This window comes from Cheilinus undulatus, linkage group 19 (genome assembly GCF_018320785.1).
Source record: "Cheilinus undulatus linkage group 19, ASM1832078v1, whole genome shotgun sequence".
Lineage (NCBI taxonomy): Eukaryota > Metazoa > Chordata > Actinopteri > Labriformes > Labridae > Cheilinus > Cheilinus undulatus.
The window spans coordinates 5,170,822-5,195,586 of record NC_054883.1 but is presented as its reverse complement, the minus strand read 5'-3'; the positions used below and the strand labels follow the sequence as shown (position 1 = coordinate 5,195,586).

At 39.4% G+C, this 24,765-nt stretch overlaps 1 protein-coding gene across 1 annotated transcript in view; it reads left to right on the top strand.

The window, feature by feature from the left end:
* c19h8orf34 (chromosome 19 C8orf34 homolog) overlaps window positions 1-24,765 on the top strand; it is a 130,184-nt gene that overhangs the window by 91,271 nt on the left and 14,148 nt on the right. Inside the window, exons 10-12 of the mRNA XM_041814515.1 lie at window positions 65-138; window positions 13,499-13,625; window positions 22,101-22,591. Of these exons, the coding sequence (XP_041670449.1) occupies window positions 65-138; window positions 13,499-13,625; window positions 22,101-22,591 (692 nt within the window). The remainder of the gene's footprint in view (window positions 1-64; window positions 139-13,498; window positions 13,626-22,100; window positions 22,592-24,765) is intronic.

Sequence of the window (24,765 nt, the reverse complement as noted above, 5' to 3'; positions counted from 1 at the left end):
ACTTTTTTCGATATCACGCTTTACTATGTCTCTATTTTCTGCTTTTGTGTGTCATGCGGAGCAGCTCCGTTGCCCGGGTTGGACATGGTGGCGGGACGATTGCAGGAATGCGACGCCTTGTCTCAAATGTCATCTTCTGTAAGTTTCCTCCCTCCATCCATCACCAAACAATTAAGATCAATTTTCAGCCATCAGCTCTCATGTCCTCAGCTTCTATTGTGTGAGACGGGACAAAAAAAATCACCTCAAGCCTCCTGTTTTTGGGGCAAGACTCAAGCTAAACTGATCCATCTTTGAGCTTACAGAACAGAACAAGTGATACCTCAATTAGAAAACCTCCCTGTATCACTTTGCTCCCCTCTCAGGCCGATTGTGTGCGATCTGACAGGTGTAAATGAAAAGAATATCAAGTGACACAACAACAATCGAGGCTGATTTAGAAGTTTTATACAAAAGGCCTAAATATTTATGGGTTCTGGGAGTTCTTGTGAATAGACGAGGCTTGCGTGATAACGACACATGCTTCAGGGTAGAAATATAGAGGCATAATATGGCACACACACCAGCCTCACACACACAGACACTCACATGCTGTTAATAAAGCGGTCAGCTAAGACGCCGCTACCTTTTGAATAATTAGCCCCCTTCTCTGAAAAGCCAATAGCGTCTTTTATAATTGCCCAATCTAAGTGTTGGACAAAGATTTTTACTGCATTTTTGAAAGAAAGAAAGAAGGAGGTTTGGAGCCAAGGCATTGCTGCGTGTGTGAAGCAGATGCGGAGCAGCTCCAGACTAACTGGGAGCAGACTTTGAGAGACTGAGAGCATGTAAGCAGACATCTGAAGAGCCAAGAGCAGAAATCCCAAAACAAGAGAGTTAGTGCACCTTTCAGCATCAACCTGCTACTCTTAGATTCAGTTTTAGGTCTGCCTGCTGTGTTCAGAGCGTCAATCTGTCCATCCAGTTCCTTTATAACTATATCAAATGAAAACCACATGGAACATTTTTGTTTTTAGCACAAATGTCCACTGGATCTAGAGTATGTAGTTAAGTAGTAAAGTTTATTTCAAACATATAGCTTAACCCTTTAAAGCCAATTGTTTCATATTTGATACACAATTTTGCCCTCCAGTGAATTATTATTACCAGAAATGCCTAATACATCAAATGTGATACAACAAAAATGTTTGTGAAATGTTATAGCAATGCAAATTTCTCATTTTTTGGATTTTGGTAGAAGGTTAAACAAACATCTTAGCTCCAAAAATAAAAAGAGAATTTTCTGGCTTTTACACCACATTCCAAATTATTATTCCCTGATTTTCCTAAATATTCTATGCAAATGATAGTCAGTATAATTTTGAAGTCATCAACTATAGAGCATAATTCAGATTTTATTCAACAAACCTCCCAATAATAACTTTTTCTTTCAAAAATAAAAGTCAAAATGCATTTTTCCATATTATTATCCACAACAAAGTTCCAAAACATTTTATTGGTTGTATAGGACTGGTAATGGTAATGGTAATGTGTTGAGTTTGCAGCATTAGGAGGTCATATTTACTGAAATCAAAGCTATTTCAATCAAAAACATCTTAACAGGCCAAGTTCCATGTTAACATAGGAGCCCTTCTTTGATATCATCTTCACTATTCTTGCATCCGTTGAACTTGTGAGTTTTTGGAGAGTTTCTGCTTGAATTTCTTTTCAGGATATCAGAATATCCTCCCAGAGCTGCTGTTTTAATGTGAACTGCCTCCCACCCTCATAGATCTTTAGCTTGAGGATGCTCCAAAGGTTCTCAATAGGGTTGAGGTCAGGGGAGGATGTGGGCCACACCATGAGTTTCTCTCCTTTTATGCCCATAGCAGCCAGTGACACAGAGGGATTCTTTGCAGCATGAAATGGTTCATTGTCATGCATGAAGATCATTTTGCTACAGAAGGCACTGTTCTTCTTTTTGCACCATGGAAGACAGTGGTCAGTCAGAAACTCTATATACGTTGCCGAGGTCATTTTCAAACCTTCAGGGACCCAAAAGGGGCCTACCAGCTCTCTCCCCATGATTCTGACTCCGCCCCCTCCTTGCTGACGTTGCAGCTTTGTTGGGACATGGTGGCCAACCACCAACCATCCACTACTCCTCCATCTGGACCATCCAGGGTTGGTAAACAAGACTGTTTGAAAATGAGTCTTCATGTATTTCTGGGCCCACTGCAACAGTTTCTGCTTGTGAGCATTGGTTAGGGGTGGCTGAATAGTTGGTTTATGCACAACTGCAAGCCTCTGGAGGATCCTACACCTTGAGGTTGGTGGAACTCCAGAGGCACCAGCAGCTTCAAATACCTGTTTTCTGCTTTGTAATGACATTTTATCAGCTGCTCTCTTAATACAATGAATTTGTCTGTCAGAAACCGTCCTCATTATGCCTTTATCTGCATGAACCAATCTGTGCTCTGAATCAGACACAAATTTCTTCACAGTACAATGATCATACTTCAGTTTTCATGAAATATCTAATATTTTCATACCTTGTCCAAGAGATTGCACTATTTGAGGCTTTTCAGCAGCAGAGATCCTTTCTCTTTCCCATATTGCTGAAACCTGTGGCCTGCTTAATAATGTGGACTGTCCTTCTTACGTAGTTTTCCTTTAATTGGGCTCACCGGGCAATCACAGGTGTCTGAGATTGATTTCAGTGATCCAAAGAGCCCTGAGACACCATAACATCCATGAGTTTCATTGAAAAACAAAAAACTGTTAGTTTGTGACACTAAAATCTGATTTGCATAATAGCGACAAAGTGATCCATGCATCCATCTAAACTCCGTCCCTTTGGCTCCTGATTAATTAGCAGCACGTTAGTAAGAGTTGGTGTTTCTTATATGGCTTCTTCAGAAATCCATGGGTGAAATTACATCCATCTGTTTACAGTGAGAAACGTTTTAATCTAACAGCTGTCTCAGGATGTTAATTCACAAAGTTTTCAGTGATTTCTTCCATCCTCTTTCCTCTGACCTTCACATCCACTCCACAGGAGCCTAAACACTTGTTCCTTCACGTCTCTGTGCAGGTTAAGCCTGTCTGGCACAATTAAGTCCATGGTCTTAATGTTCCACATATGGAAACCTCATGTAGAAATGTCTCCTATCATATTCTGTAGCTTATGTGTTGTATTACGTTCAGTTTCCTATGGTTTGCTTTGTTTTGAAAGAAGTACAATTTGTAACTGTTTGTTAGTTTAACTGGTCCTTCAGGGAAAGCAGCCACTCACAGAAATGTAATGTAAAACTTTTATGAGTTATTGGGTAAAAACAAGAAAACACATGGATTTAGTCATAATTTATAAGAACTCATTTCTGTTTTCAGTGTATAATAAATCTCCAGCTGTTGTGTTTTAGATGCACTTTCATTGATACAAAAATTGTTTCCTCACTTCTTGGTTTAGCTCATTTTTAAAAGCACGATTCATGTAACTTTTTATTGAAATCTGATGTCATATTTTATATTTAGCACATATGTTAAATGCCTTGCATTGCACATTGGCCTGGTTTGGGCAGTAAAAGTTGGCGATGTTGGAAAGTAAACACTGTTAATGGTTATCATTATTAGTCTGACAGGCCCCCTGCCTCTGCCAGCTCCTTTAGGTGATAATTGCCCCATAAAGACAAATACTTTCCTAAAGCAATCCTCGGAGTAAAACCTGGTAACAGTCCTTCCAGTTTCCCGTTTAAGGGTTCACTGATATGTATGGGTGTTACCATCATAAAATGTGCCGTGGGGAAACTGTTCATTTCTAGAGTCAAAATCAGATAATTAGTGCGATGCAATGCCCATGTGTACGTTATGATACAAAGCAGAGCCAGTGTGATGGTTTATTTGTTTTACTAGGAAAATGTTTCAGCAGATTCAGAGTATGGCTTTCATATTTTGCACCAGTTTGCTCTCGGTGTCCGTTGTTTTTATCTTGGTTATCATCTGAGCAGCTCTAAAGCGGATTCTTTTGCAGTTTTTCCTCCAAAGGTTTGTTCAGGATCTCCAGATTGTTCATATTAGTATTTTTCCTTCTTATGTCATCGCGTGCTTTGTCCTAACTTGTTGTTCGAAAATGTGTTGTCATGGTTTTAAACAAATGATCTCTGTGTTTATTTGGTATGTTTTGGGTATGAAATTTCATAAAAGATTGTTTTGCTCATGAATTGCTCTTTCATTGTTTAGTAAATGGCCAAAGCTTTCCCTGAACCCATTTACTCCTTAAATAATGTGTCAGTGCACCACTTTTCAAAATGTCATTGTGTTTATTTTATTTAAAGATCATTCAATATGGCTAAAACCCATTACAGAAACAAGAAATAACTCATACAAGGTCACAAGCTTCTAAAAACTAGTGCCGTCAAAATTTGATTGATTTCTATTAATTAATCAGAAGAAAGAAATGCAGTTGAAATTCATGCAGATTAATCACACTCTGACTTCATCGCACAACTGTCAATCAGTGCTTTGTAAGTTTTATTACAAACATGCATGAATTATTTTGCTCAGAATTTTTTCATTTTATTTTATCCATCGTAAAGATCAGCACAATCACAGTTTAAAGGTCACATATTAAGCAAACTACACTTTTTCAGGCTTTTCTAACAAAATTTGTGCCCCTGGTCTTTGCACAATCCCCCCAAGAATCACAAAAAAACATTTCCTACCTCCCTCTCTTTGTCCACCTTTCAGAGAATGTGTGCTGAAACAAGCCATTCTCAGATTTTCCCCCTAATGATGTCATGTGGGGAGTTAGCCCCGCCCCCCAGGTTTGGTTGGCCCTTTCCATTTGGAGCGAAGTTCCGCCCTCCTCTCCTGTTCCTCAGCTGCCATCTGAGAAGAGGATCAGGAGAGCCGCATCCATGTAGCTAAATCCATTTCCTGAGAGGGGCGTGGTCAGGGGCGGAGTCAGACAGCTCAGTAACACTTAAAGCCACAGACATAGAAACAGCTCATTCTGAGCAGGGCTGAATCAGAGGGTTTTTAGACATGCAAAAATCCAATACTGGAGGGTTTTTTCAGCTACAAACTTCACAGGCATGTTTTTGGGACTTCTGAGACCAATATGTACTTGTCTTAAAGGGGTAAAATATGTGACCTTTAATGTTTACACCAAACTGAAACAAACTAATGCTCCATTCACACCATAAAAGGATGTTAAATGTGGAGAACCATTGCATTGTGGGACATTACTTTTGTCAGCTCTGATAAAAACTTAGAAATCACTACTTAATGTGATAATTAAATGAAGATTATATGTTTGTTTACTGTATCTTTAACACTATTTCTGCAGTCTAGCTACCATTAAACACTTGAGACTCAACATTATTTTCTAACAGAATACTGATTTACATCTCCACCTTTCACCTCTTTGAACTCATATTTCTACAAAACTACTCCAAATGTCTGTTTTTCCTGACTTGGAGTTAGACAGTATGTCATACAACCTGCTTGAGTAATGCTTGGATAGAAGTCTAACTGTGTTATTGTCAATATCCTGTTTGCATTTGGCTGTGCTAACTCGTCGTTTGGGCCGGTGAGCTCTGTGAGCTCTGCATGCAGTTCATAAAATCCATTCAGTGATTCTGCTGTGGGCCAAAACAACAGGAACTCATTAAAACTTAAACGTTACTGCTTGTATTCCGACTCCCATGACTGCCAGAGCTGCCGAGGCTACAGAAAGATGAGCTCTATACAATAATTTATGTTTTTTATGGTTCATTTTGGTTGATCAGCAGATTACAGGATTTTATTTCAGAGAGATCTGCGTACAGGAATGTTTAAAAAACACGCCTCTGCCTTACATTTAAACATATTTGATAGTCCAGCAGGGCTTTCCTCATGAACTGTTAAAAGACATGAGTTCTCCTTGTATGTTTGTAGTGTTGGTAATCGGTTAAATCAAAATCATGTTGTTTGATTAGCATAAAACTAACTCAGCACTTCTATACACGATGTTCCTCCAACACATGTGCAGATTAAATCCTGATGCTGACAAGCTCACATCTGTGAGGATGTTTTCTCTCTTACTCAGACATCAGCTCATCTCTCACTGCTATTATTATAAAATCTTCAGCTTTCTTCCTCTATTGCTGTGATTCTGATAAATACATAATAAAACAAGCTATAAGAAAAACATGAAACCTTTTAATGTAGAAAGTGCTAAAATAGCGTTCTTTCTCTGTGCCCCCTTTTGGAGGATCGGACCTCTGCCACCTGTTTAAAGGTTTAAAGATCACATCTTTTACACCCTTAAGACAAGTTTATATTGGTCTCAGAGGTCCCCAAAACATGCCTGTGACATTTGTTGCTGAAAACACTCATGTATTAGATTTTGGCATGTCTAAAAAAATCCTGTTTCAGCCCTGCACAGAACAAGCTGTTTCTGTGTCTGTGGCTTTAAACTTTTTCAGGCTATTTGAACGAGCTGATTCCGCCCCTGACTCCACGCCTCACAGGAAATGGATGTAGCTTCATGGGAAGGTTCATCTCTGTTCCCAGTTTTCTCCATTTGTGGATAATGGCTCTGACCGTGGTTGGCTGGAGTCCCAAAGCCTTGGAAATGTCTTTGTAACCTTTTCCAGACTGATAGATTTCAGTCTCTTTGTTTCTCATTTGTTCTTGAATTTCTTTGGATCGTGGCGTTATGTGTTTCTTATAGAGATCTTGTAGCCTACTTCACTTTGTCTGACAGCTTCTATTTAAGTGATTTCTTCATTTAACAAATCTGGCAGTTATCAGGCCTGGGTGTGGCCAGTGAAATTAAACTCAGCTTTCCAAGATCTGTGGTTAATAACAGTTAACTCATGATTTAACAGGGGGGGGAATTACTTTTTCACACATGACCAGATAGGTTTAATGAATAAAATCATCATTTAGAAACTGCATTTTATATTTGATTAGTAGTTGAAGCTACAGACTCTCACTAGTGGCTGCATAAAAGCTTGGACACAACATTCCCAAGGATTTTGGTCTGAATTAATTAAAATATTAATAATAATTTAATAAATAAATGAGAAATAATTTAACAGACTAGTAGGACCGTTTTTGACTAGATGGGTGATGATGATTAATTGTTTAGTTAACTTATCATGGGCAGCTCTTGTTGTTTAACCAAGAGCCATAGAGAGGTTTCTTCTCTTTTAGACCAGTGGTTCTCAACATGAGGGTCATGAGACACTTATAGGGGGTCCCAGATGCCTTACAAGACTACACATATCTTTTAAATCCTTTTTTCCTGCCCAATTTTGTTACCATTATTTGCCACTCTTAATCAGTTTCTTCAAAATTTGGATCCATTTTTGCCTCTTTTTTTAACCAGTTTCTGCCACTTTTAAACCACTTTTACACCAATTTTAACAAATTTTAACAAATTTTTTACTTTTTCTACCAATCTTTTCCAATTTTAAGACATTTTTGCCACTCTAAACCCATTTTTGTCCATTCAAAACCTTTTCCACAATATTTTCTGCTTTTTTCCCATTCTAAACATTATTTTCACTATTAACTCCTTTTTTACAACTTTTTATGCTAAATTTTGCCCATTTTAACCAAATTTCATTATTTGTTATGCCCATTTTTGCAAGTTTAAACCACTTTTTCCCACTTTTAAATCCAATTTCACCACAATTTCCACACAGCCTCTTTTTATCGAATTTTTACACTGCATATCCCCACTTTTTCCACAACTTCTTTTTTTAATTTTTACCCATTTTAATTCTGTTTTTAAGAAAAGCGATTTCTGTTTTTAAGATGGCTGTATACCACTGCACAAAAACATATTTGTTGATTTGATGAGTGATTATTAATCAGGTTAATTATAAAACATGGATATTGCAGCTTAACTTTACAACAGACCATGATTTTGCTGACCTCCATGGGGCGCCAGGTTAGCTGGATCCTAGAAAGCTCTCCCTTTTATCCCCCTTATGGTTGACCTTGTGTGCACATGGTTATTCTTCAGTGTGCATGGCTGTGTTTTAGAATAAAGTCCTTTAATGCAGTTTGTCATTCTCTAAGTGAAGGATAGGAGTTGATTTTAAACTTGTAGGTTTAAGAAACCCTTTTAATAAAAACCCTTTAAATAAAACCCCTGAAATACCTGCCTGTCTGTGCTGTGCTGCTGAACATGGTCCTGTGCGTATGTATTAGGCTCCATGTTTCTCTGCATACCCACAATAAGAGAGTTCATCAATCGTGCTTTGCAAAGCCTCAAACCTCCAACTCAGCCCAGCCATGTCTGAGGTCTGTGACTGCATGCTCACATGCCCGACAGCTCTTGTAGTACGGAGGGCAATGTTGGACCAAACCCCAGATTGTGGTGATTATTACTGCTGACCACACACATATAGCTGCACACATGCAGGCTATAAAATATTGAACTCCAATCTTCCATCCTCTCTCTCTCTGCTTCTTTCTGTCTTGTTTGCCCTCAACGTGGAATCAATTTGGGAAAGAAGCGAGGCCCTTGTTTGTTAGTCAGGCAGAAGCATCACCAGAGGGTTTTTCCCTCTTCTTTCTTTTTCTTTTTTTTTTTTTTTTGTTTTGTTTTGTTTTGTCATTCTGGGAGGAAGATTATACAACTTGGGTTTTGAGCCACTGACACTAATATAGTCATAAGTCATTGTGAAATCATAACAGCTCTTTATTTTGGAGATGTAAAAGCACTCGTTGTCATCTCTTTGTCTGTGAAGATTGAAGCATGTGATCTCAGCATCCAAACAAAGAACTAAAGTTTATTCACGTCATGTGTCGTCTCTGATAAGGACAATGGCTGGTTTAAAGTATCCTGAATCACTTTTCATCACGCACTCTTGTCCTGTCAGTTTAGTCAAGCCTGTTTTTGTTTATTTTGAGCCTTTATTTACTGCAGAACCAGGCTGTTTTGTGCATGATTTTTCAATACTATTCTATTATGATACAATCTGCATGTTGGCGTCTTCCAGGTGACTTTCTAAATTTGTTTACCCACACCGAACTTCATGTAACAACACTCACATTTTGATCCTGTTGTCTGTTTGTTTACTGACGTTATCTTGGGAGGTGAATTGCTTGCAGACTCTGAGTTTGTTTATCCGACCGTATGACTGCACAGCAGGACCAGCCTTAGCCTTCAGTGTTGATGATATATGGGCCTTATTTAAGTGTAGTCTGTGCTGGGGTGGACAGAGGACTAAAGGGCTGGAGCAGTACATAAGTTAGGCTGTAAACCCCTGTTTATCAAATAGTCAAGAGTGATGGTCCTTATTCAGACCGTGTATTGCTTGTGTCCCATCAGATTCAATTGGATATACTGCATCCTATCATTTTGTGTGGTTTTTGTATCACTCATGTCTTGTTTTAGAGCAAGGATGTCAAAACTATGGCCCGGGGGCCAAATGTGGCCCGCACTCCAGCTTTGATCGGCCCACATTTAAACATGAAGCTTGTGCTTGACTGTACTGTACTTCACAAGGCGATGCTACGATGCTAACGTTGTAAACAAACATCTCAGCGGTAAGAATTTAATGATGTGTTTTATTTTGACTAAAGTAGGACAGTACTGTACATGGTAAGAATGTTGGCAATCAAAATAATAATATCTTCTCTTCTAGCTCCCTGATGAGTTTCGGCTGCAAATAGCAGTACCAATAATATTCTAGGGGTGGGGAAGGGGTAGGGCCAAACAGCGCCCCCTGAAATCAGATTGGTATCCTCAAAAACCTGGAGACTATTGTCTCATTGCCTTGTCAGCCATTATATTGAGCATTCTGCATTATCATCAGCTGATGGCCAGCTGACTCGCTCTAAGCACACCATTCTCCTGTGATCTCTACCTGCTGATCAGGGCTGCGCGCCTCGGCACAATGCTCTAGGCACACTTCCAATGGGCGAGGTCACCCGCCTTCGGTCGGAGCAAACCTGCGGCGCTTCGGTGAGCATCTCAGTCATCCTATGTGGGAATTGCGGGTAAGAGGCAGTACTTTCGGGTGATGATGTAAGCAAACAGCAACAAGAGGCCGGTGCAATTATGGCAGAAGAGATTAGCATGGATGCTGCGATAGTGTCAGTTTTATCATAACTTGACAACATTTCTTTGTTAAAGAGAAAAAAGAACAGCATCTTCTCTGCAAAAACACCAAAAGTTGTGTACTCACATGTCTACAGTCGCCATAGTTCACATTATGCAGTTCTCTATGGAGTTTACTTCTCTGTAGCGGCTACGTCACGTGTCCCATAAAGATGTGACAGACAGAACGTACATCCAAACACCTTCCATGTTTTTTTTCAAAGGCTCTGCCCATTCCCAAACACTGTCTATGGAAGGTTTACCGGAGGAATGTGTGAAACACATCCATCTGGTGTGTCAGGTTGGCGAATTGCATCATACGATATCGTATTGCATCACATCTTACCCTATCGTAGTGGTACCCAAAGTGGGGGTCGGGACCCTTCAGGGGGCGTCACGAGACAGTGAAGGGGGTCGCAGGATTCTGTCCAAAAAACAAAGAGAAATGTAGTATAAGTTTAAGTCATACATTTTATACACTATTGTAAAAATGTGGTTTAAAAGAGTTCAATTAAAAAATAAAACGTATTATCAAGTGTTATTTGTGCTTAAATGTGAGTAAAAGTTTAAAAAACTACCTGAAATGCAAGTTTTATGCATTATGCTTTGTGCAACATCATGCACTTTATCCCCTCAAGGGTAGATGGGGGTCCCTGATCTCTGACGCCGTTATTTTGGGGGACACCAGCTGAAAAGTTTGGGAACCCCTGCCCTATTTCGTATCTTTTGTACTATAACTTACCATGTCAGGTGGTACCATACTGTATCATATTGCATTTTTTCCTGTGGTGTTGTACCATGTATGTCGTGTCATATCACATTGTATCATATCAGATTGTATAGCCTCACATCCTGCTGTATCCTATCATACCCCATGGCAGGGGTCATCAAGCACATTTGCACAAGGGTCAGATTTAATCTCAGCAGAAACTCTAGGGCCAGACTTTCAAATAAACAAAAATTAGATAATAGATAATTATTGTGCAGCAGGCCACAAGTAGATAGCCTGCCCACATAGCACCAGTATTAACTCATTTTTGACACTTTTAACCCCTTTTTGATACTTTTTTTACATTTTTTTAACGCCCATTTTTTTGGCCACTCTTTAACCTCTATTTTCCAACTTTCTTGCTAATTATTGCCCCTGTGTGCTTCTCTTTAACACCTTTTCACTACTGCGCCAGGCTATTTTGGCTATATTTCTGCCCCTTTTTGCCCCTTTAACCTAATTTTTGCCATTCTTTAACCCCTTTTAAACCACTTTTTCCTGCATGTTTTATCCCCTTTGTGCTACTCCTTTATCCATTTTTGTCACTTGTCTTCTATTTTTGCCACTTTCTAACCCCTTTTCATTACTTTTTTGCATTTTTTGCCACTTTTGACCCATATTTTATACTTCTTTTCTCCTTTTCCGTCTTTTACCTTTTTTGCAGCATTTCAACCCCTTTTCACAACTTTTTCTGTTAATTTTCTGTCCCTTTGTGCCACTCTACAACCCATTTTGCCACTTATCACTCATTTTTGCCACTTTTTAGCCCCTTTTCACCACTTTATCTGGCCATTTTTGCAACATTCTTGCCAACTCTTACACTATTTAAACTTTCTTTTTACTAATAATGGCTGACAATTACATTTCTATAAAGAACAATCAAATGTTATGTCATTCTAAAACTATTTCAATACTAATCATTTTGGGGTGGATTTAACAAGCCAACAACATTTTTTTTCTTCCTTTTCTGAATTTAATGATCTTCTGGGGGCTGGACAGAAAGCTTTCGGGCCACCAGGTGATGATCAGCGCCCTATGGCATCACCATAGGGTAGAGAATCTTTTAGCATCATGTTGTACCATCTCATACCGTGTCACATTGAATCGTGTTGTACTTTGTCGCATCGTATCATGTCTTATCATACTGCATTCTGTCATTTTGTGTAGTGCCGTATTGCATCATACTATGTCATGCCATGTCAAGTCATACTGATGGCGTCAGGACATCCTATTAATCTGGATTGTTCTATTTTAGTTTCATAATGAATCACGCTGTAGTTTATCATGTATGGTATTGTACTGTACTGTGGCTTCTGCTGTGATCCCCACCCCTCTTTCATAAAGTAATGACTTACTGTATAATAAAGATAATTAATATGCTCTGGAAACGTACACTATGAATCTGTTGGTGGCCTTGCTGTCAAAGTTGAGAAGAGCCAGAGAAAAAGATGATGTCATGCTCTTGTATTTAGGGGGAGACACCAACAAAGAGAAAGAAATGGAGTTGGGGAGGGGGTTCAGTTGTGATACTCAGCCCCGCCTCGCTGCTTTATGAGGGCTGTAATTAAGGACTGGCTTGTGGTGCTGAGGTTCTGCTGCTACAGAACGCCACTGACAGACCCAGAGATCAATGATAGAGACTCTGAGAATCATAATCCATCATTTATCTGAACACAAAACTTAACTTGTTTTTCATCCACTACTTCTGCTGAAACAGACTTTTAAGTCCACTTTGAATCCATAGAAGCATAAAATAAGAACCTTTTTTATCCCAGGTTTATCTTTCAGTGCTGTTGGAAGGCTCCTCTATATGTATACCACCAGATCTCCCAGAGCCAGACTCCGTGTCAGCACTTTGTCAAGCGAACTCTGTCTCTCATTAAGTGCTTAGCGCATCGGGTGAAGTAAGTGCTGGCATCGGAGGAATCATAACTTATCTAGTGTAAACTAAACATACAGGATGTGGAATTATGGCTGACAGGTTTTATTTCTCACCTGTGCTTGAAGCTCATGTGAGCCTCGTCCATTGGCTTAACAGCTCCTCTGGCCACTTGTGTGCTATCAAAGGAATAAATCGGAAGATTAGGCATGCTGCCATCACAGGACTTGGCAACCTGAGTCTGCCTAACAGGTCTCTTTCCAAATTATAAACTGGGCCAGAAGAGGTAGGAACAAAACGGGCCAAAGCAGCCCCTTAAAGTGATCCAATCTGCCTTTTGTACGTTTTTATTTTGCCTTTACTTGTGTATAGTATAGCTATCAATTGCTCAGAGAAAACTAGCCGAAATGGCAGATTTATTGTCCTAACTTTTGGTGTAATTCTTGCTGCTGTCAGGCTCTTTGCCAGCAGACTACAAGCTCCTATAGATTCTCTGATAGTTGTACAAAAATGCCCTGAACCACTACTGACAGTCTAGCATTCAGCATTCACTTAACAGAGCTCACTGCACGCTCTCTGCTTTCATCTCCACTTGCTGTGGTTTCTTGTGTTTTTCTAAAGCCCATAAAAATAATAATTGCTCCCTTTTTTCCGGCAGATATGGCTTGGATATTTCCAGCAAAAGCAGAAAATTATATAAAGAGTTAATTGAAGGGTCTGACGTCTAATGTGACTTTCTCTCTCTCTCTCTGTTCTCCATGCTAACTAGCGTCAGGCTGTCTGGGAGGCTGATCTGAAGGCTGTGAGAGGTGGGAGCTCTGTCGGGCAGACGGGCCTGCTACTGGGCGACTCCCTCTTTTCAAAAGAGCTGGAGAACATGGGCAAACAGCTCGCTGGTAGGCAACCGTTTGATGTGCATGTATGTGTTGTCATTTAAGTTTCTCTATGATCATTAGTGGCTTCAATGTTTAAGAATGAGACTAATTTAGACCAAAATCTCTCCTTAGATTAAAAAATCAGTTTCTATTGTGGAAATATGTGTTTGATGGATAATTTCTTTGTCGTAACAATGCTTCTTGGCAATATCTTATACCAATGGAAAGCCTGTTTAGTACCCTTTTAAATGGGGCCACATTTGTAAGGATCATACATTTGTGGGATGAGCAGCAGAGCTGAGTATGTGGGTTGTGCCCATGAAAAATGGCCCAAATCCTCTCTGCCAATGCCAAACAGCTGATTCTGCCATCAACTCTTGTTTGCTGTTGTTTGGTGGATTAGATGATTGAAATCTGATGAAACAAGTCATACTAGCAATTAAACTCTTTGCATTGAGTTTGCCTACAATGATGACCTGCCTTGTTTTTCCAGTGAGGGAGGGAGATACTGCCCCACACAGCACACTGCTTCCACCAAAAGATATATCGATGCAGCAATTAGCATAGCATCCTCCACACTTTGACCCAAGGATCCAACTGCTGTAGGCAGAATCTTGACTCATCGCTGAACATAACATTCCTCCACATGTTCAGGTTCTAGTGCATGTGTTGCCTACACCAGCGTAAACAAGCTTGGCAGTGAAAGGCCGTCATGGAAGGCGCCCTGGCAGCCCTGTGAGACCCGTGTTTGACTGTGTGCAGTCTGTTCCGGGTTGTCTGGGCAGAGAGCCGTCAGCCATATTGTCCTGCAAACAAATCCGTAGAAGACAGCCAACAGTTCCTAAGTGCTGACAGGGTGCCATCTTCTTGAGCTGCCGACTTCGCAGCCTGTCTCTGACATCCCCCATTAGATTGCCTTCAGTTTTGGAGATAGCTTTATTAGTGATGTTCTGATGCCATTTTTCCATCCCGATAGAACTCTGATACCAAGGTGTTGGGTATCAGCCGATACCAAGGAGTACTGATCTGATACCAGTGTGAACTTTCTGGACTGACTGTGCAGACTAGCAAATTATTTTAGACCTATATTTGTCTCAGAACGTGGATCAACAAATAAAATCATAATGTACAGCATCTCTGTGACCCTAAAGTTGTTTTCCTGCTGATTATTGAGTTTACTGCTAAATATTAAAATAACGATAATACAGGGGGCTGCATCACAGGCTCTCTCTCTCCTTTATGCTCTATTCAGGCAGCGTCATGTGATTACAGAGCAGCCTGCCATTGGTTGACAGATCCTCACAAAGGGTAAACAATATGGTGGTTAGCACTCGAGTCAGTATTCAAGCTAGCGGTAATAAATAATCGTAATGCAATTAAAATGGATATGAAGATGTTCGATGTTGGGTGTGGATTTAATCATTAAAGTCCCCAAAAGTCAGACGAGTTCCAGGCTCACTGAAAATGCTGCCACACGGGATTCAAAGGCATCAATAGCGTCAATGGGAAGGCACAGCGGCTTGCTTCAAGAAGACAAGTAAGAGGCAACGATTTATGGTTCAGAAGTTGTTTCACTTTTGATAAACTGTGTCGCTTCTTGTCATGTACGACAGTGTCGGTCTGGAAGGCATTTTAACGATTACTTTCAGAGAAAAACTGTCACGCAGCCTCCATTCTCTGCTGCTGCAGTGGGTCTTTTGGTTCTTCTTCGCTGCTCTAAGAAGAAGAATCGATTTCCGGTTTATAGCGCTAACATTTAGCATGGCTAACCAAAGCTAAGAATAAAGTCAAACAAATGATATCAGATTGGTGCATAAACTCGTGTACTTGCCAATACCAGTACCAGCATTTTAAGCAGTATTGGATGTTTTTCCGATACTGGAATCTGAATCAGAGCATCCCCAGTCAAACATGGCATGCTAATTCTTGCAGCAGACACCTGCTGACCACTGTAGCAGGGCCCATGCTCTCAGGTGAGCTTCTACCTGGGGGTACCAGAAGCTCAAAACAAGATTTAGCAGTAGCAGCAAAATAAGCTGTTTGGCATTGGCAGAGGAGATTTGGCAAATTTTATGGATGCAACCCACATACTCAGCTCTGCTGCTCATCCCCCAAATGCATGATCCTCACAAATGTGGCACCACTTGATAGGGAAATAAACAGGCTTCCCATTGGTATAAGATTTATTGCAGAGAAGCATTACAACAAAGAAATAATCTACCAAGCACTATTTTACTTACCTTTTTTTTTTTTTTTACAGGCCACGCCTTTTAATGTGCCTCATTATACACCCCAGTAATGAAAGAGTGAATGATGATATGTTGTGTTCCCTTTTGTTGATCAAATAATTACTCTGCATCCCTTAACTTAAGAAAGTATTTATTTTACTTAACATTGTGAACTAAAAAAAGGATGTTTTTAAAAATTTAGAGTGACTGTGACACCAAATCTATGTGTCGGTTAATGGAAATCTTTCAAATTGTTAGCATCCAGATTAAAAAAAAGGAATGGAAGATTTACTTCCAGTCCATTTGTGAGAAATTGCACCCCCCTAGAGAATAATACTCCAGCCACCACTGCTAACACTCGATGTCTATCAAGTACACACACTTTGACCTATGGACATATTAGTCTGGTGTTTACACGGCCCTTATGAAGTCTGGGCGGGGCAGAATTGGACTTAAGAATTCCCTACATACTTCAAGAGGATTTTCTTGTTTAATTAAAACCAGATCTTCCTGCTAAAATGTCTCAGAACCATTGAAAATATTCCCAACATACAAAAAATTCCTCTCAAATCCAACTTTGACAGGTCCAATCAATAACGTTAGCTCCGCTGAGTCATTTAAAAAAGATCAGAGATGACTGAATGGAATTTGTGTGGCCTTTTGGAAAAGCTTTATGCCTAATGTAGTTCATGCTCATCTTTGATATATGTGACGTCCCTGTGACTCAGAGACTGCTTTTGTTGTCGTGAAGATCAAATAATATTCATTTGTGAATCAGATGAAAGCACAGCAGGAATGCTGCCTTTTACCATCATGTGTCACCCACTTGTTTGCTTTGCACGTCCTCCTACTCTGTCTTTAAAGACCTCATGCGCGCCTTCACATACCAGACTTATTCGAAGCATATTGATCCTGCTTATTGAATCTCTCTCATTGTCACCCAGCAATGTTTCCAGCTGCTCCCATCTCCTCTGCTAGTACTTCAGAGGCACGATATGAGGACGATTTGTGTTAACAGCACACCAAGTTTATCCCCAGAGGTCATGGGATGGTTGTAATTTCTTGACGTTTTACACTGATTTACTGAATATTAAGAGCAAGGGCTCCCACCAGGTGGTTCAGTGAAGCTGTTCAATGAGCTAATTTGACTCTTTCAGGCCTTTATTAGCTGCTAATACTTTCCATGTTTGGAGAAAGAGCCTTGCTTTTCATCTTTTATTGTTGCTTCAATAATGCCAAGTGGAAATCACCCTTTGTCAACCTGTGTGATAAAATTAATGTTGTTTTCTCATGAAGGTTTACAAAGATGTTGCACATTTGGTTTAAATTTTCTACACAGTGTTTCAGAGGTTAGAAACACATTTGACCCCCCTTTAAAAAGCATGCCATTCTTCTCAAAACACCAGTGTTAAACTAAGACAGGGGTCATCAAGTACCTTTACACAAGGGCCAGATTTAGTCTCAACAGAAACTCTGGGGGCCGGACTTTCAAATACACAAAAAATAAATAAATATTCTGGTCTGATTGAAATATTATTGTATTAGTGTTTGTATCTTCTTTCAAAATGCAGAACATTTGTAGTGATTACCAGTGAGATCTATCCCTATTATCTTTAATGCAGAAGGCCACAAGGAGACAGGCCTGACAAGAGTTGAATGGGCCCCCGAAAATCACAGAGAATGGGCCCTCCAAAATTAGCACCGATATCAAACCATTTTTGACAATTTTAACCCCTTTTTGATACTTTTTGTCGCTTTTTGCCACTTTTAACCAAATTTTGCAAGGTTTTAACCCCTTTTGACCCACTTTTCCTGCATGTTTTATCCCCTTTGTTCCACTCTCATCCATTTTTGCCATTTTTCTTCTATTTTTGCCACTTTTAACCCATTTTTGGCACTTTTTACCCCTTTTTGATGCTTTTTGCCCCTTTTTGCTTCTTTAAACCTTTTTTTGCAAGATTTTAACCCCTTCTGACCCATTTTTCCTGCGTGTTTTATCCCCTTTGTTCCACTTGTATCCATTTTTGCTACTTTTATTCTATTTTTGCACCTTTCTAACCCCTTTTCATTATTTTATTTCTGCAACTTTAAAACAAACTTTTGCCACTTTTGACCCATTTTTATTATTATTATTATTATTAATAATACTAATAATAATAATAATAATACATTTTATTTATAGAGAGCTTTTCAAGAACCCAAAGATGCTGAAATTTTTGATAGTTTTTACCTCTTTAACACAATTTTTACCATTCTTAACCAATTTAAGCCAAATTTCCTGCATGTTTTATCCCCTTTGTACCACTCTTTTACCCATTTTTGCCACTTTTAACTCATTTTCGCCACTTTTAACCCCTTTTTGAGAATTTTTTTGGAAGATTTTAACCCCTTTTGACCCACTTTGCCTGTATTTTTTTATCCCCTTTGTGCCACTCTTATCCATTTTACCACTTTTCTTCTATTTTTGCCACTTTTAACCCCTTTTCATTACTTTTTTTGCACATTTTTTTGTCATTTGTAACCAATTTTTGATACTTCTTGCCCCTTTTTCCCTCTCAATTTTTGTCCCTTTGTGCCGCTCTATAACCCATTTTGCCACTTATAATCCATTTTTGGTACTCTTTAACCTCTGTCCACCACTTAATCTGGTCATTTTTGCAGCACTTCTGCCACTTTCAACCCTTTTTAAAATATCTTATAATTATGACAGTAAATTTCTGTGTAACAGATCAAATGTTAAGAAATTTTCAAACTGTTTCAATATTAATTGTTTGTGGAATGGATTTAACAGCTGCAGACATTTAAAACCAAGGATACTCTTAAACCACAACATCTTCTTTCTTCCGTTTCTGAATTTAATGATCTTTCAGGGGTCAGACAGGAAGCTTTGGGGGGCCTGATATGGCCCCCAGGCCGCCAGTTGACAATCAGTGAACTAAGACTTTGCAGAAAATAAATAACCATATGAAGTTACAAAAAATTCCAAATTTAGAGACAGGAAGTGGGAAGCAGCTTACCAAGATTTAAGGGAATTAATTCTTCCATCCAAGAACATTCCCAAGCATTTAAATGTATTCAGTCTATTTTATTGCTCTGAGCCTGGAAATCAAACACAGACAGGCGATATGTCATTAGCGCTTTTGTTTATTTTCAGAGGAGGGGCTTTGTAATGCTGGCTAGAGTTCCCAATGGCTTCATAGCGTGCCGTGCCTCTGCACTCTCTCACCACGTGCAACGGCTGCTTGATCAAAAGACTCTAATAGATTAGATCTGTTTCTATTTCTTCTCTCAGTCTCATTTTTACTCTGTCTTCTCTTTTTCCACATCGTATTACTCAAAGATTGGATCAAAACTTATCAGAGGTTCATACCATATGGATTTTGATGCTTCTTCTTTGAACTGGAGGAACTGTCATTTTACATCAATGTCTTTGAGACGGCTTAAATTCTTTTTCTTTAAAGCACAGATTTTGTAATAAAGCTGTATGTATTCCTCTCATTAATGGCAGGAAGATGGGGGAGCAATCAGTTTACAGTAAAATCATGAGTGGAGCAAGGATTTACGTAAAAGGAGATGATTTTCACAACAAAAACATGTGGTGTTTATCATTTTACTGGTAAATAAGTTGAGATGGAAACATCAACTGTATGGGAGCAGATTACTAATGAACATATCCTGTTTATGCTGTGATGATAACATCGCTGGTGGTGTGGGAGGTTAGGGGGCTTTAAATGGAAAATCCTCATCTTTGAAAGTTCAGATGTGTCACTTTATACCTCAGTTTATTTATTGCACTTCTCCCTAGTAGGTCTGAGGGTTCCTTTATTCTGTAGTTAGTGCTGATATCAACCCAATAGCAAAGCTGCTTTTTATGGTTTGTTATGATGCTGCTGAAATTTAAATCAGCCAATCCATCTTTATTTATCAATGTCATCCTCAGAAACCTTACAGAAAGATCAGTTTAGACTGTGGTCTTCATTATGATTGGCAAAGACCCAGCATTAATCCTCCATGAGCCAGGCACCCGTCTGCTGGGACTGTGTCAGGCTTAGAAGTGGGGTAAAAGAAGAGACAGAAATAATACAGATTTATTACCACAGTGCCAGTTTTTTAATACTTTATTATACTATTCATTCAGTCAATCATTTCTTCATTCATTATGTCCTTTTCAGTTGTTTTATTTATATTGTAAGTAGTACCCACTGAGACTGCAGTATAATACATAACAAATATAATTCTATACTTTATTTTTTATTGTTAGACAACTAACCGATTATAAATACTGTTGGATAACTTACTGCTTATAAATATGTTTACACTTTATACTTTACAACAGAGTTTTTAAAGCTGATTTCATTAACAAAGTACATCCACGCATCCATCCATTCATCCATCATCATCCATCCTTACTTCCATCCATCCATCCTTCCATGCATCCATCCATCATCCACAATCATCCATCCATGTATCTACCCACCATCCATCCAGCCATGCATCCATCCCTCCTTCCAACATCCATCCATCCATTTATCTATCCATCCATCCATCCATCATGCATCCATCCATTCTTGGGAGAACATTTTAGACAGATGAGACTAAGGTAGAGCTTTCTGGAAAAGCACATCATTCTACTGTTTACAGAAAACAGAATGAGGTACAAAGAAAAGACCACAGTACCTACAGTCAAATATGGTGGAGGTTCAAAGATGTTTTTGGCTTGTTTTGCTGCCTCTGGCACTGGGTGTCTTGACTGTGTGCAAGGACTCATGAAATCTGGAGACAATCAAGAGATTTTGGGCCGCAATGTAGGGCCTAGTGTCAGAAAGCTGGGTCTGCATCCAAGGTCATGGGTTCCAGCAGGACAATGACCCCAAACATACCTTAAAAAGCACCAAAAAACAGTTGGAGACAAAGCGTTGGAGAGTTCTGTAGTGGCCAGCAATGAGTCCAGATCTAAATCCCATTGAACACATGTGGAGAGATCTCAAAATTGCTGTTGCAAGAAGCACCCTTTAAATCTGAGAGACCTGGAGCAGTTTAATAATATTAAATTGAGGGTGCCAACAATTTTGTCTGGCCCATTTTTTGAGTTTTGTGTAAAATCATGTCAATTTTGGCTTTTTTCTTCTTCTTCTGTGTTGTTTCTGATGCACATAAATGAAATCAACATGTGTATACCAAAAACATTTGTAATTGCAACAATTTCTGGAAGAAATGGTGTATTTTCTGGTGGGTTTTAGTTTTTATAAGTTGTAGGCTGTAATCATCAAGATTATAAAAAATATATATTTTTAATATTAAAACAAATAATGGGATGCAGGTTGCCTAGTGGTTAAAGGCGTGCCCCATGTATGCAGATGGGCCGGGTTCGAATCTGTCACCTTTTATTTTCAGTCAAAACCGAGCCGTATGTTCAGAGCATGAAACAGTCTGAGCGCTGCATTGTTTCTCACTATTATTAAGGTTTATGTCTGCACAGGAACCACAATCTCATTATGCATGTCAGCATTTAAATGTATTTGATCCCTGGGTAAGTGAACTTAAAGCAGTCAGGATGTTGTTTGTGTAGGACAAGAGAAGTCAAGCATTTTGGAGGACTCGTCATGCTTCTTTTTATTTATTTAACATCACACGTGTAAAGCTTTCCCGAAATACTTAGAGCAGATGAGTCATCGCCTCAAATGATAACTCCCAGGCTGGTTTGTTGTATTCCAAACTGCCAGGATCTCAAACTTGGGCATAAAACATGGAAAAAGTGACCCAGATGTTGATTGCAGACGTTGGCAGCATCACCTCTTTGACAAATAGAAATGTTTTTGAGACTACCAGCAAGCAAACAAAAGTGTTTTTATGAGGAGAAGAGGAGAGGTTCTTCTTTTTTTACTGGTCTGCTCACTGTATATCAGCTTGGAACTTCATCTAACACAGGAAGCTGGATCCACCACAGTTTACTGGGGCTATAAATAATGTCATCATTGCCCAGAAAAGGGATTATTCAGGCGGTCTCACCCACTTTAATGCTCAGTAAAGTTTGTGAATCATTAGTCTTGTAGGACACATGCTAACCTCATAGCAGAGCCTCTGAATATGAATAATCCTGACTGTTTCTTTGAGCTCTATCATTCACACAAGTTAACTTGGATTTATAATAAAGGGATACTCATGTTTGCAGTTTACACATTATCATGAAGAAACAATTCAGACTTAATTCCTTAACAACTAAATGTTCTGTATCTTGACATCTATCTTTCTGTCTTTTTCCTGAAAGAGGTTGAAAAGGACCTGGCCAAGCTTGCAGAAGTAGGAAAGATGACCACCCGGAGCACCAATAATCCACATGGCAGTCTGCACCACTCCCCGCTGCGCCACAGAACGCTACCTGACACACTTCCTCTCCCTAGTCTGCTGTCTAGACCTCAGTCTCCAGCTGGCAGCCTCTCAGGCAAGCCCAGCAGCGTGGGCCTCCCTCTTCTCAGCCCCAAGCCCACCTCCCTGGTCATGGGTCGGACTCAATCCCCCAGCAACCCCAGTAGCCGGACTCAAACGCCCCGAACACCCAGCAGGCCCCTGACCCCAAATAGTTTACTGACACGCTCCACCTTTAACCCTGGGTCTCATAAAGAGGTGACCTTCAGGAGGTCCCGGAGCCGACCGGTGACACCCACAAGTCAGCCTGTGCTTCCTCGCCCGCTGCTCACCCCGCCTGGACTAAGCACTACAGACACCCTTGGTGCCAGCCTACGGGCCTATTTGTCTGAGGTAGGACCCCAAATCTTTGTTTGACTTTGTTGGCACTAAGGAAAAAACAATTTATTAGGGGAGTAGAACTGCCTTATCACCCTCCTGTAAACAAATCATCAGCATTTCTCAAATATTACCCTCAACATTAGTGGCTCACATGTAGTTGTACTGCTACATTAGGTTAACAGACTTAGGGAGTCTGATGAAACTCTGCCTCTAAACTATGTTTATCAAGCTAATCTCTAACTGAGGCTATATTTTAAGATTAGCCAACACATTTGATACTATATACCACAGGTGTCAAACTCAAGGCCCAGGGGCCAAATCTGGCTCGCATGATCATATCTCATTTTTATTATAACTGGCCTACCAGAATGAGGTCTGCAGATTCCCTCCACAATAAAAATGTAAATTTAACCCTGATGATTTAAAATATTCTCAAAGTAAAGCGTAAAAATGATCAGATAAATAGTCAGGAATGTGGGGAAAAAAATCATTTGTGTTTTCATTTCATACTTTCAATTTTGCATCTCAGAATTACTTGAACCTATGATTTTGAATTTTTATTTCATATCTTAACCTTCTCAATTCATATTTTTTGACTTTTTTTCACATATTTGGATTCAAGATGTTAAATTTTAAACAATATTTTGACTTTTTTTTAACTAAATAGTTCAAATTTCATCTCATGTTTTGACCTTTCAACTCCTTACTTGACTTTTAATCATATTTTTACCTTTTAGACTGAAAATGCATTATTTGAACTGATATTTTGACATTTTAAACTCATGATTTTGACTTTCTGTCTCATATATTTGCTTTGTAAAAATTTTTTTTTTTTACTTTTAATAATGTATTTTGACCTTTTGGACACATACATTGATTTTTTTTTCTCAGAGTTTGAGCTCTTAAACTTACCATTTTGACTTTTTTAATCTAAAAAGTTTTTTTTTTTTTCTTTTTTTTCCCATTATTTATCACTGGTAAGAATTAGATTGACGGTTTATAGTTGACTGTTGACCCCATTAGGCCTTCAGGTTAGACCTGAATCCAGAATCTAAAAACCCTGCTGTGATTGAGTTTGACACCTCTGCTGTATACTAACTGTTACGGCCTCATGAATTAACAAAACTAAGACTCAAATACAAATAAACTAGTGAGGTTTAAGGAATGGATACAAATAAAGAATTGTAAATTTGAAAGACGATCCTAGCTTTATTTTTTTATAATAAACTCAATCGATTAATAAATCAAATCAACAAAACAAAACAACCTTAAGGCACTGGCCACAAAGAACAAAAGAACCAGCTACCACCCAGAAATGATACCTAACCAGAAGTAAGGTACCTACTTAAGATAGAAAAGATACAGAGAAAACAAGACTATTGGGAAATTATTACTCAACAACAAAAGCCAGCAATCTAGACATGCATGGGGACATAAATGGAAGGAAAGTAAACTGGTTGGAAACCATATTAACCAGTTAAATGAAACCAGAAGGAGTGAAAAAAGAAGCAACAGCTCCTAGCCAATTTCATTGTTGGCTAGCTAACATTTAAAGGTTATATATTATGCAAAATACACTTTCACAGGCTTTTCTAACAAAATATGTGTCCCTGGCCTGTCCACAATCCCCCAAAGGATCAGGCAAATCCATTCCCTCCCCCCTCTCTCTCTCCACCTCTCAGAAAATGTGTGCTGAAACAAGCCGTTCTCAGATTTCCCCCTCATGATGTCATGTGGGGAGTTAGCCCTGCCCTCAGAGGTCCCCAAAACATAACTGTAAAGTTTGTTGCTGAAAAACACTTCAATATTGGATTTTTGCATGTCTAAAAACCTCTCTGTTTCAGCCCTGCTCAGAGCAAGCTGTTTCTGTGTCTGTAGCTTTAAATGTTAATGAGCTGTCTGACTCCGCCCCTCTCAGGAAATGGATGTGACTTCATGGATGTGGCTCTCCTGATCCTTGAGAGGAGCAACAGGAGAGGGGGACAGAACTTTCTACGAAGGGGGAGGGCCGATGGAACCTGGGGGCGGGGCTAACTCCCCACATGACATCATGAGGGGAAAATCTGAGAACAGCTGGTTTCAGCACACATTTTCTGAGAGGTGGAGAAAGAGAGGGATTTTCTGATTCTTGAGGTGATTGTGGACAGGCCAGGGGCGCAGATTTTTGCTAGAAAAGCCTGAAAAAG